The sequence below is a fragment of the Delphinus delphis genome, chromosome 5 (genome assembly GCF_949987515.2).
Source record: "Delphinus delphis chromosome 5, mDelDel1.2, whole genome shotgun sequence".
Taxonomy (NCBI): Eukaryota; Metazoa; Chordata; class Mammalia; order Artiodactyla; family Delphinidae; genus Delphinus; species Delphinus delphis.
In genome coordinates, this window is record NC_082687.1 from 30,384,987 (window position 1) to 30,398,866 (window position 13,880).

General features: G+C 41.3%; 1 protein-coding gene across 5 annotated transcripts in view; it reads right to left on the reverse strand.

Annotated features, from left to right (window-relative positions):
* SH3D19 (SH3 domain containing 19) overlaps positions 1-13,880 on the reverse strand; it is a 192,616-nt gene that overhangs the window by 113,476 nt on the left and 65,260 nt on the right. For 4 of the 5 annotated variants that reach the window (XR_009519507.1, XM_060012135.1, XM_060012136.1 and 1 more), the window contains exon 2: positions 1,146-1,185. Coding sequence is in view for 3 of the 5 variants with exons in the window: in XM_060012135.1 (XP_059868118.1) it covers positions 1,146-1,185 (40 nt within the window). In the remaining 2 variants the exon portion in view is untranslated. Of the gene's footprint in view, positions 1-1,145; positions 1,186-1,267; positions 2,016-13,880 lie in introns of those variants that run through there. The other variant, XM_060012137.1, reaches the window with a different exon arrangement.

The window sequence follows — 13,880 nt, forward strand, 5'->3', positions numbered from 1 at the left end:
GAATGTGGTTGTGGTTATATAACTGTATGTGTTTGTCAAAACGCACAGAATCAAACAGCAAAAAGAGTAAATTTAAATGTATGTGAATTACAACTGAAAAAAAAAATCAGCCTTATATCCCAAATACTCATTTACATTTTCCTCCCAGATTAGGTCTCACTAACTTATTCTGATTGACAGTCTCTGCAAAATGTATTGCTGTTCTAACTAACAGAGTTTTCATAGATTTTGTATTTTTATTCATCTGAGGTCAATGCATTCTAGAATTTGATACCTTGAAAAAGCATCAGGATTTGTTTACCAGGCCACTCAACCCAGTGAATGTATTATTACCATTTTATCAATTCCCACAATATAAAATGCAAAGAAAAAGTGATGGAATGTGGAATAAGGTGAAAATAGTATTTAAAAAATTACAATCCTTCACAGAACTGGGTTAAAAAATCGAATACAGGTCTGTCATTCTTGCCTAGGAGTGGAAGTTAGACAATTTTCCACATATAAGTTTGACAAGGATTTAAAAAAATACTCTTCAGTGCTGGTGAAGGTCTTGTGAGACATACTCTCAGACAGCACGAGAAAGAGGCTGAAGTAACAGAACCTTCCCAGCCATTTGAAACTATCTAACAAGAACTTAAAGAATTCAGCTGGAATACATATATACTGATAAAATCTAGAAAGAATTACATCAAATTTTTAGCAGTAGCCAGCCATTTCTAGCTGATGAAAGACATGCTGTTTTTTTTTAATGCTTTATATTTTAAAAAATAATTTAAAAATTTCTACAATGAGCCCATGTTAGTTTTATAATTAGGAAAAAAGCAGTACATATTTATAAAAATACCAATTAAAGAACAAGGAGGAAAGTAAACCACAAAAGGAAAGAAGCAGGGATAAAATAATTTTTTGCAAAGATATAACTGTCACCGATAGGAATTCTCAAAATAAAATATGTCTTCCAGGTAGTCAATAATTTTATAAAGAATTTTTGTTCAGAGAATGAACAGTATTTCCCTTGTGAAGCTTGAGTGCTACAGAGGATTCAGGTATACAGTATTTCTAAAAGGGACACTTGCACTCCCTCCAAACAATATTTTCCAAATGAGAAGCTTTATACAGAGCTAGTAAATACTATAAATTCATACCTTGAAGAACGATGCTCTGGTTTATTTCGTTCGTTTCGATCTGTAAAGAAAGAAGACAGTTACATTTTAAAATGCTCTTTAGACGTCCTGGAAAAGAAGTTCTTACATCCCAGCTGCCGTACCCTTAGATTTCACAAAGGACTGTTCAAAGGTTGCTGTGTCTTCCCCTTGTAAGGCTCTTCTTCAGAGTTGAAAGGATTTGTCTGACAGAGGAGGTACGAAGGATACAAAGAAGGACAGGCGTGTAAGGGTTTTACAGTTTGTTAAAATCATCTACTTAGAAAATATATCATTACATGTATTGTTTCATTTTCAAAGATCTTTGCTGTTTTAAACACTTTGCTAAAACCAAAACAAATTTAGCTAAGGAAAGAAAGTAAGGAAACTGAAAAGCCACAAATTACTCAGCTCAAAAAAATCATTCCATGAATCATGGTTGGCAAAAGCTTCTAACAGGATGGGGAGGGGGAAAAAATGAGCAGTCAGCTACATCTGCAAATACCCAGAGACCAGTAGAGCCTCTTCCTTAACTCTCTACCACCCAGAACTTTTCAGAAGTTGGATTTCCATGTTTCACAGATAATTAGGTCTAATGTGCCACAAGGCAGTGGTTCTCAACCAGTGTCCACTTTGCTCCTCCTCCCCAAGGGGACATCTGGCAATGCCTGGAGACTTTGTTTGGTTGTCACAATCAGCCTGAAGACTATTATATACAAGAGAAAGAGCCACGAAACCCACAGGATGTCTTTTTTTTGACTCTGAGTAATTATTTTTTCTTCAGTGCATGCTTAAAAATAAATAAATGAAGTAAAAAGATCTCAGTGTTATGAAAAAACTAACAACAGAAAGCAGTGGGTAAGGGGCTTCCCTGGTGGCGTAGTGGTTGGGAGTTCGCCTGCCGATGTAGGGGACACGGGTTCGTGCCCCGGTCCGGGAGGATCCCACATGCCGCAGAGCGGCTGAGTCCGTGAGCCATGGCCGCTGAGCCTCCACGTCCGGAGCCTGTGCTCCGCAACGGGAGAGGCCACGACAGTGAGGGGCCCGCGTACCGTGTAAAAAAAAAAAAAAAAAGAAAGAAAGCAGTGGGTAAGCCACAATTAAATCCTACACGATGACTTTTAAAAATCCTATGCAATGTTATCAAAATACAGTTCTCTAAAGTATCTTCTGAATTAACACTAACATGATATAATTTAATGGCGAAACAAAGATTAGACAAGAATTCTCTTTTTTTTTCTTCCTTAATTTTACTGCTGATGGAGCAGCATAAAGGCAACGAAGACATTCTCTAAAACTTCTAGAGAGATTTATGGAAGAAAAGGAATCAGATTTACATATAGAAAGAATATAAATTCTTTCTGAATGGGTTCATAATAAACAAGAAATGTCTTTTTAAACCAAGGAGTTAGCACACAGGAAGACACTGTACTCTGAAACACTAACAAGTAGGAAGAGGCACAATAAAACATGTTTGTTAAGATATAATGCTCTTCAAAAGGCACAAGGTTAATATGCTTCTGGTTCCAATTTCTCTACACACTGAGTGCTACTGCTGCTTTTAAAACTTTTGTTTTAATTTAACTTGGTTTACCCCTCCCTTAAATAGAAATAGAGTTTTTCACTTGTTGAGTACTAAAAATTTAAAGTCAGGAATACAGTGCACATCACCTAGATGTAGATCAGCTATCCTCATAACAAAGCAACAAGTCTTACCTGCGGCTAAGGATGAGCTAAAAGTCTGCCCGTAACACCATTTGCTGTGGCTGCGGTCCCAGTTTCGTTCAGTTTTTTTAGGCATGTAATAGCGAATTCCCCTACAAATCTTCCTAGTCGTACAACACCCAGGAGGAGGGGAGAAACAGAGTCACATGCATGTAAACAAGACCCAGCATCTGAGGGCTCCCCTCCAGGGCCTGTTCTGATTGGCAGATGTGTTATGATCAGTCTGCACAGCTGGAATGTGGCCATTCAGGAAGTGAATGGCTCATGGTTCTCCTTTCCTGGTTAAAACAGGAAATTCTACAGTCACTTTAATACTTTCTGCTCTAAGAAAATACAAATATCTCCCCACTGTACTTCCCTATTGAGAAGTAATTAAAATCTGAGACAATAACTTGATAATCTGTTGGAGGACATTTTAAACATTTCCTTGCAAATTCACTCTTAGTGTTACATGTGTTACATTTCTATGTAAATATGCATACACAATTACTCCTAAGACCCACGTATTTGATAATTTCAGGGTAAGGGTAATTTATCCATTATTCACAATATTCCCCAGCCCCTAGCTCTTGGCAATGGAAAACAAATTAAAATACATGTTCTTGGCTTGATCTTTTTTCTTAAAGTGTACAAATAATTGTACTTCACATTTTGCCATAAGCCATCTTTTAGCTTGAAAACATATAAATATGTAATGTCTGTATGTTGTGCACCTCTGTGTCTACACATATTTTTATATACTTATTTTAAGCAAAGTAATTTTCATGACAGCCGAGGCTATTGTGCAATTGTCAAGAGATACATTAGCGGTAACACTGAATTTCTGGCAAAATAGTAAGTGGTTATTTTGATCCAAAAGCTAAGACTGAACAAAACAAAGCACTGAGGGCAGATTTGGGATCTGGATCTTGCCAACAATAATAAAACATTTGGATTAAAATCCCCTTACGAAAAATGAGAACAGATCTGTAGCAAACATAGAAATTTCATCTTGACTACATACAGTGCTTTAAGCATATGGTTTCTATTTATTTCTAATTAAATACTCTTTGGCACACTCCCCCCAATTTTTTTCAGAGTTTCTAATTTTTAAATAATTAGAATATACTTGCAAAGGCTTCCCAAACTTTTATATACTTAGAACTCACACAAATAACTTACTAGCCCAAAGTCTCACCATTTCCACAAAGAAAAGAGTTATTAAAGATAAGAATGCCCTAACTCTAAAATTTAGTTGCCAAATGGTGCACATTTGCTGTGGATAATGCACTAACTCTGGGGGCCCACCGAGTAGAGTGTGATGATCTTTAGGTCACTCAAAGATGAGCAGTACACTCTCAATGTGAAGGTCAGCATGGCTGGGTGGCTGTGTGAAAGTGTGTTGGTTTCATAGGTGTCTGTCACACCCCCCACACACACGCTAATGGAGAGACAGAGAGAGGGAGAGCGAGAAACCTTGCATTCCCTGTCCCCATTCATCCACGTCTCCTAGTTGATAAAGCTAACTGAGGAAATGGAAGAATACCCTGCAAGAAGAACAAAGGCAGAAAGTAGGCAGAACTGGTGCAAAGGGTGCTGAAGCCTGGATGTGTGTAAATGTTGTGAGGACACGGAAAGGAGGCAACGTGCACATCAAGGGGACCAAGAATCAGGAGAGTGCTGGGAAGTTTCCATGGGTCTGTGTGAGAACTCCAGATTACCCAAATTTTCCTGCCATGATGACTCCTGGTTCTAAGTAATCTGACATACATGATGATTCCAATGTTCATATATTTAGGTGGTATACCACCATTGTAGAAATAGGCCCTTACTCTGGCAGGGACAGCTTTTTGGGAATGGCTAGACAGATTCTACTGATGCTAATTATTCAGGGTGATCTTGAATCTAATAATATGACAAACACTTTGAAATGAAGATGACAAAAATGCAAATGTCATCTTTTGCTTTGATTAAGAATGGCCAACTCAGAGCTTATTAGAATCTACTGTTAGACATTCAGGCTTTGAGGATTTGGCTCTGATCACTTAACTGGAGAGAAAAATCAAACCCCATTGGGTAGGGACTTACACTACTTGCTCAAGTCGGCAACAAAAGGTCCGAAATCATTCTTTGAAATTAGTGGGAAGACAGTCCATGGGAATGAAAATACACAGAGTGGGAATCTGTCTTGTACCTCATATTGGAATACTAACATGTCTCTTTAGAATGACCGTTATCTGTGAAGGGATTCTGGATCAGACTCCAAAGCATTACTTACATACTCCGGCTTGGGAGTACGTATGAATAGTTTATGTTTTTTAAAAAAATGGTCAATGCCAGTCAGTATTCACTGAAAGATACACACATTCTGAAGAATTCCTTGCACCTACGGTATTATCGCCTCTTTACTCATGATAAGCAGAATAAATAAAACAATGAATCCCTCCATTAGAAGACAGGGTATCTACGCAGGGTTCACAAATCCTACTTTAATGACTCTTTAAAAGATAGCAAAACTGGTTCTACTCAAATAGAACGTGGAATGGAATTTTATATATCTCAGATGAGAGTTTCAGAGGTTTTCCTAAAATCTTTAAATGGTTCTTATATGTAGGCTGAGAAAATGGCAAATACGCCTACTTGAAAAAAATCCAGCATTCGTTCTAGAAATTACTGACACCAGCTAATACCTATTCACCTCCTCTTTTTTCTTCTTTTTTTTTTTTTTTGGCTGTGTTGGGTCCTTGTTGCTGCGCTTGTGCTTTCTCTAGTTGTGGCGAGCAGGGGCTACTCTTCGTTCCAGTGTGCAGGTCTCTCATTGCGGTGGCCTCTCTTGTTGTGGAGCACAGGCCTAGGCACAGGGTCTTCAGTAGTTGTGGCACACAGGCCCTAAAGTGTGTGGGCTTCGGTAGCCGCGGCACGTGGGCTCAGTAGTTGTGGCACATGGGCTCTAGGGTGCGCAGGCTTCAGTAGTTGTGGCACACGGGCTCAGTAGTTGCAGCACATGGGCCCTAGAGTGTGCGAGCTTCAGTAGTTGCGGCTCATGGGCTTCAGTAGTTGTGGCACACAGGCTCAGTAGTTGCGGCACACAGGCCCTAGAGTGTGCGGGCTTCAGCAGTTGTGGCGCATGGGCTCAGTAGTTGTGGCATGCAGGCTCAGTAGTTGTGGCTCGTGGGCTTAGTTGCTCAGCGGCATGTGGAATCTTCCTGGACCAGGGCTCGAACCTGTGTCCCCTGCACTGGCAGGCTTCTCAACCACTGCGCCACCAGGGAAGTCCCTCACCTCCTCTTTCTAATTCCATTTCACCACCCTCATTCAGGTGTGTTTCCAGACTGATTTTTAGCCACTTTTGAGACTCCCACAGTGACTAGTATATTGCTCTTTTAAATGGTAGGTTTTCAATACATATGTATCTGTTGTTGTTGAACTTAAGCAAGAAAGTTACTACTCTCTTGGTCCAAGGAATGAAAGACAACATCTGTGAGTGACGGTTGCATGAGAGAAGTGAGGTGTATTTACATGAGCGCTGCCCACGCTTCTGTGGATAAGTGGAAACATCTGGTCTACAGCACTGCCAATACTGACGCCTTTCATTAATTCTAATTATAAAGCGCCTCAACTCGTTCAAATGCAGCAGGCTAAAATCACAGGGGGAGAGGAATTAGAGAGGGAAGGGAAGTTTTTTCCATGTGGAAGTTATGTTTCAACAAAGAAGCAGACTGTCTCTGGAATCTTGTTTTCTCCTTCCCATGCCTGCTGCCTTTACCTGCATTTTAGGTTCTGATCAGCACTTGTATGAATGGTTGTGTCTTGATCGAATTTTCTGGTTCCTGTCTCTTCCCCTCCAATACAGCCGTATTGCTGGCCAGATAAGTCCATGCCTCAGAAAAATTACAAATTACTATGTGCCCCAGATCCTGAGAGGACTCCATGAGGTAATGACAGTGACATCCTTAGAACTCTGCCTGTGCATAGTAATAAATGTCAGCTGCCATCTGGCATTCAAAGGCCAGCTATTAACTAGGTGGAGTGCCTAGTACTGCAGAGTAGTGATTGCACAAGTTACTTAACCTCTCTACACCTCAGTTTTCTCATCTACAAAATGGGGAAGAATACTATCTTTGTAGAGTTTTTGTGAGGATAAATGAATTAAACTGTATAAAGAGCTTAGCGCAGTACCTGGAACATAAGTTTTACAACTCGAATTCTGCCACGACTATTCTTTTTTCTTTTCTGGCATGCCGCACAGATTGCAGGGTCTGGTTACCTGACCAGGGATTGAACCCAGGCCACAGCCCAGAATCCTAACCACTAGGCCACTAGGGAACTCCCGTTATGACTCTTCTTATTATCCTTCATGCCTGGCTCAAGAACCACCTTCTTCATGAAATTGCCCCTGACTCTTCTTCCTCTTCAGCACCCTTGTATTAGTTTCCTGTTGCTGCTATAACAAATCACCTTAACCTCTGTGGCTTAAAACAACGAAGATGTATTTATTATCTTACAGTTCTAGAGGTGAGAAGTCAAAATAGGTCTTACAAGGCTAAAATCAAGGTGTGTGCATGGCTATAGTCCTTTTGGAGGTCCTAGGGAAGAATCAGTTTCCTTGTCTTTTCCAACTTCTCGAGGTCACCCGCATTCCTGGGCTCATGGCCCCTTCCTCCAACAATGTAGCATCTTTAAATCTCTGACCCTGATCTCTTCTTCCGACTCCCTCTTCCACTGTGGAGAAGCCTTATTATTGATTACACTGGGGCTGCCGGGATAATCCAAAATAATGTTACATCAAGATCAGTTGATGAGGAACCTTAATTCCTCTTTGCCATGCAATACAACATGATCACAAGTGCCAGGGATTAGGACATGACATCTCTGAGGGGAGAGCATTATTCTGCCTACCACATCCTACCTGAACTCTCGTACTATCTATACAATTCACTTGACATTTAGCAATACTAAATAATACTGTAGTATTATTTAGTTTTAGGCATCTGTCTACCCCCTTATCCTATCAGTGTGTCTGATGAGGCAGAACTCTATCTTAGACTCTGCTTCACAGACTGCCCCCTGTAAATGTTTGTTGATAATGGTAATACCCAATGCCCTCCCAAGCCCTTTCCTTTCCTGCGCTGCATTCTTTAGGCTGTGGTTGGTTCACTGATATATCTGATACTGCTGAAAAATGTGTCTTCCTAAGAATTCCCAAACATTTTTACTTTTTATAAACACCCTAGTGATTTAAGGATCACCTCTGCCCTAAAACAATCCACATTTGGTCTATTCATCTGTCTCAAAGTAGCTCTCACCAAACCAAACTACATACAGGAGAAAAAAAAACTACATAGCACATTTGAACTGGAAGAAGAATCAGCTATTTGATAACAGGCTGCTACTTCTTTTTAATAATTCTTCCTTAAATAGTTCAACTAAATCTTTTTTTTTTTTTTTTTTTTTTGGTGGTATGCGGGCCTCTCACTGTTGTGGCCTCTCCCGTTGCGGAGCACAGGCTCCGGACGCGCAGGCTCAGCGGCCATAGCTCACGGGCCCAGCCGCTCCGCGGCATGTGGGATCTTCCTGGACCGGGGCACGAACCCGTGTCCCCTGCATCGGCAGGTGGACTCTCAACCACTGCACCACCAGGGAAGCCCCAAACTGAATCATTTTGATTGTTGAGTGCAACTCACTACTGAAAGAGGCTTTATATGACTTGAGGTTTTTATGTTAGTTTCACAGATGAAACATCAGAGCCACCATCTACAGTGCCCATGTTCACCTCAAAGTGAATTCGGTAGAGACTTCTGGAAGATGGGCATTCCATCAGAGCCACTCAGGTCCTGGGAGGCAAGGTGATGAGGGGAGTAGATGGAAGCAGGCTTCGCAGCAAGGTGTCCTCAACACTCCCTGCTGCTCCCACCTCAAGCCCCCTAGTGAGTCTCTTAATAATTACTTTTGTAACTCTTTTTTAAATAAGTTTATATATTTTATTTATTTTTGGCTGTGTTGGGTCTTCGTTGCTGTGCACGGGCTTTCTCTAGTTGTGGTGAGCGGGGGCTACTCTTTGCTGCGGAGCATAGGCTCTAGGCTCACGGGCTTCAGTAGTTGTGGCACGTGGGCTCAGTACTTGTGGCTCACAGGCTTTAGAGCGCAGGCTCAGTAGTGGCGCACAGGCTTAGCTGCTCCGTGGCACGTGGGATCTTCCTGGACCAGGGCTTGAACCCATGTCCCCTGCATTGGCAGGCGGATTCTTAACCACTGCGCCACCAGGGAAGCCCCTTTTGGAACTCTTCTTGTTACAAAATCTCACTTTTTTCAGCAAGTGAAACTTGTGATTTAAGACGGGATAGAAAGAACTTTTAGTTAAAAAAAAAATCTCTATTCCCCCAACTGCCAAGTTAAAAATATTAGACCCATATTCAAAATATTAGGCCACTCCTAAGGGTTTTTCTAAAGGAGGCATAAATTTTACCTGGAATAAGATATGCTACAAGAAAGGTAACCTAAGAAAGTGACCCAATAACAGGGATTGCTTCCAGTGTTTCCCAAATTCTAAAAACCTCTGGGGTAGTCACAAAGCATATTAGTATCTTAAAGGCTCTAAGAAATATTACAATTAAAAAAATTTGTTCGACTTTAACTAGCATTTCCCAAAGTAATTTGAAGAGGAAACATTTCGTACAAAACCAGACTTGATATCTGGTACCTTAGCATGAACAATGTTCTTTCATTATCACCATCCACTCCCCTGGGAACCCAAGGCCCCTTTACAGAGCTAGTATTTGCATCTCCACGTCCAGCGCCACCCCTGACATGTAGATGGCACTTCTCTAATTAACTCAACTCCAGCCGATGTAGGGCCAGGCACGGTACCCAAACGCAAAAAGGAGAAGGAACTAATGATGAACAAATCCCCCAACCCGATCGGGTTAAACCCTGATCTTTGAAGATTATATTAAATGTGTCCTTCCTTTAATCCCGTCACTTAATTATCTTTGATTTTGCATTGTTTGGGTGAATTTGTGCTTTTTAGAATTACAGGTTCCACAGAGAAGGTTTGTGCATGTAGTGCTTCCAGGTCTCTACTACCGGGTCATACCCATAATGGGAAATCAGTTGCTATTTCAGGATGACAACCTAGATAGAGGTTAAGGGCAGGAACTCTAGGTCAGACAGGCCTTGTTTTGAGTTCTTGCTCCACTGTTTGTATATTACCTGAATGACCTTAGCAAGATAGCTGGCCTTTGTAAGCCTCAGCATCCACATGTAAAAGGGGGACATGTCACAGTAGTACTCATCTTATCAAGGTGAACAAGGATTAAATGAAGAGATGCATATAGAGGATAGCATGGTGGCTGACCATGATAAATGCTCAATAAATGTTTGCTATTATGATAACAGGAGGGATACCGAATATTCATAGAGTTCATAATATTGTGAGTAGAATTATCTAAAAGGTTAATCATCCTTTGTCCAATATGGATTTTGAAATTCTGTAGGATTTTTTTCTTGCTTATTAGTGGTGAAGAGGACAGGAATGCACTAATAAATCATTTCCAAAATCTTCCTTTACCCAACGGCTCCAGCCTCTTTCCCTTCCCCTACTTTTGAACCAAGGGCTACTACGAAAAATGAATACATATGATTTTCACTTTTTTTTCAGTTTCCCATTGCAGCCTCTGACAGAAGTGATAAATAAGCCCCGAAAGTAAGCAGTAGAAGGGAGAAAGAGAACTAAAAGGCAGACACAGGTAGTTCCTTCAGGATGAAAAACGGTGCCAACCAAGGATCACCACCCCTCCCACCCCTTGAAGTCTTTTCCCAATCCGAGTTCATCCTGAAGGTGTTAAGCCCTCACAGTCATTTTCTGAGACTCAAGGATGAATGAGTGATATAAGGACAGAAACTAAATAGACTAAATATAGATATTTTATCTGTTTACGAAATTACTGAAATCTGCCTCTATATTTTAGGATTCTATGGATTTCTTCTATAAGAACCCAGAAAACAAAGATTAAAATGTGTTATTTCAGATGTCAAAGGATAGGTAACATCTCTCACCACAGGTTGCCTTTTCAGCTGTTAGGGTAAAAATAAAGATGATTCTTTTCCCCCTTAAAGGTCCATTCTTTTTTTTTTTTTTTTTTTTGCGGTATGCGGGCCTCTCACTGTTGTGGCCTCTCCCGTTGCAGAGCACAGGCCACGGACGCGCAGGCTCAGCGGCCATGGCTCACGTGCCCAGCCGCTCCGCGGCATGTGGACCCAGACCAGGGCACAAACCCGTGTCCCCTGCATCGGCAGGTGGACTCTCAACCACTGCGCCACCAGGGAAGCCCTAAAGGTCCATTCTTACTGCTCCTTTCCCTTTAACTCAGGATGAATTTACAGATGTCGCAACAAGGTTTTACCTTGGTAGAACTGACTCTGCAAAGTGAGCAAATATCAGAAACCACTGGAATCAAGAGACTCCCTTATCTGGGCAAGCAGGAAACAAAGGGAAGATCACATTATTCCAAACACCACACACTTCACTCTGACGTGCAAACCTTTCCCACATGGTTGAGGAGTTTTCTGATCTGAGTCTTATTTTTATCCACAGTGGGGCAGTCTTGGCCTCTAATCCAGAATGATGAAAAACATTTTTATTCTTTTACTCAAGAAAAGGTAAGGTCACATCCAAGCCTGGCCATGTTACCTTACTGACGGGTAGAGAATGTATTCTCTGTACAACAACACACGGCTTCTTGCAAGTTCGGGCCCGCCGAGCTCCCTCCTCTCCACTCCGTTAACAAACTACCATCCACGCAGGCACCTTCAAAGGCTACTGGAACACAGACAAGGAGCATGCCCAGTGGCCTCCTGCTCTTTAGCTGTGTGGCTCAGTTATGACTCTTCAAAGGAACTCGGGGTGAGAGGAGGCCCGAGAGGCATCTTCCATCTCTGCTTTGAAGCTTGTTTGTTTCCCATGGGCAGAAATAATGCTTTCCCTCCAACCCCCCGAGGCCTCCCACCCCCGCCAACACACACAGTGCCCCGCACCTGTTGGCACTTATCACATTTTGACTCACGTTATAATTTTCTTTATGTCTTCACGCTTCCACCACTATCAGCTCCTCTAAGACAGGGCCTTACGTTCCCTGTAATGCCTGGCAGAGCCCCTTACACACAGTAGGGAAACCTAAGTATCTGTCATTGAATATACTGGTATGAAACCTCTCCAACACCTCTGCAAAGTGGACAGCCTTTGTGTTGTTGTTGTTTTTTTGGAAGAGGCGGCTGTTATTAATTCCTAGAGAAGAGATTTTGTGCATTACCATGGGAAGGCTTCAAATAATTTTGATTCGGAATGAAAGCATTTTGAAGTGCTACTTCAGAGTTGCAGAATTAGTAAAAACATATTCATGTCATGAAAAAATGCACTGTTTAAGTGAGGGCAGGGAGGCAATGCAATGATCACAAAGAAGCACAGGAAGCTGCACGAGGGATTCACTTCTGTGGGTGCCTAGTCACAAAAAACAGTTGAGGTCAATTCGAGAACTGGCTATCAGTGGGCCAACTCCACCACCAATGACAGCTGTTATTCACCCAGCGTTTACTATGTTAGAAGCATTCTTAATACATTCGCATTTAATCTTCACAGAAGTCCCATGATGCAAGTCTTTTCCATTTTACTGATGAGAAAACAGAGTCTCAGAGAAGCCAGTTAAATTAAAAGGGAGTATGAATTTTCAATCTGGATCTGAAGAATCCCAAAGTCCCTGCTCTTCCCACTACATCAGAAGGCTGGCAGTCCCACTCGTTTGATGAACTACAGGGTAAATGTGCAGAAATGCTGTTCACCAGAAGCCACACTTATATTTCAGCATCAGATGGTGTATTGTTTGTGTAGAGACTGAATCCAGGGCCTCAAATTCCTTCCAACTGTTTCTGAGGTTTTCTTCAGCTCCACAAAACATACAAACGCCCTCTTATAAATTCCTAAGAATACAGAAGATTTTGACTTGGGCGTCTTATAACAAGATGTCTGGGCAAACAGTTTCAATTCACTACCTCGTGCTCTCAATAATCTTATGCTACTAACATGAAATTTATGGGCTCAACAGAGTACAGACACAGGTACATGATGGGCGGGACAATTCATTTAAAAATTAACAGATTGTGAGACAAGCTTGAATTCTGTTGGAATACTGTTTGTTGTTAATTCTTGTACCCTCGGAGTGAAATTTTTAAAAAAGAATAAAGTGACCTCAGAGAATTATTATATTTTTATAGAAAACCAATCTGGATGTTGCTGATTTTCTTTTCAAATACAACTAGCTATCTTTTTTTATTGCAATGCGAAGTCCACTCTTCATGACAGCTAAGACACACAAACATTGGGGGATGAGGAGGAAGAACTATAAGATATATTAGCCACGTGACCAGAAATTGGCTCTGGGGCAGCTGGTGTGTCATTTATGCACACCAGACTTTCAGATATCTTGGGTTTGCCTGTCATCACCACACTACTACACACCCAGACTCATGGGCACGTGGTGAAATATGTTTGTTTACATCATTCATGGATTAACCCATGCACCACAGGCAGTTAAAAATTAGGTCTGAAAAACAGAGTGATCATTTGATCAGGGGACAAATGCAGCAATATAGGGATGAAATACAGGACCTATTCAACGTTGTCAGAAACCAAAGTAAGGTGTCGTGTGCTTGCTCCTCACAGAGCCGTACATGAAACACCAGCAGATGCAGGTGAGTGAGATGATCTCAGCCACTTTCTGGCTCAGTTTGCTCAGGTAGAGAGCCCTCTGATCTACTCAGCTCTGGGGCCAGAGAAAAAAGAAACAAAGATCATGCTGACTGTCTTGGAGGATAAGAGATTAGGAGGATAAGAGATTAAGGAATACAGCTGGAACACGACAAAATCTGCTTTCAACAAGCTCACAATCCATGTTGAGGACTGTAAGAAGAAACAATTTCTAAAGCATAATGCGAATACAAAAAGTACATAAGAACCTTAACATTCTTTTTTTTTTTTTTTTT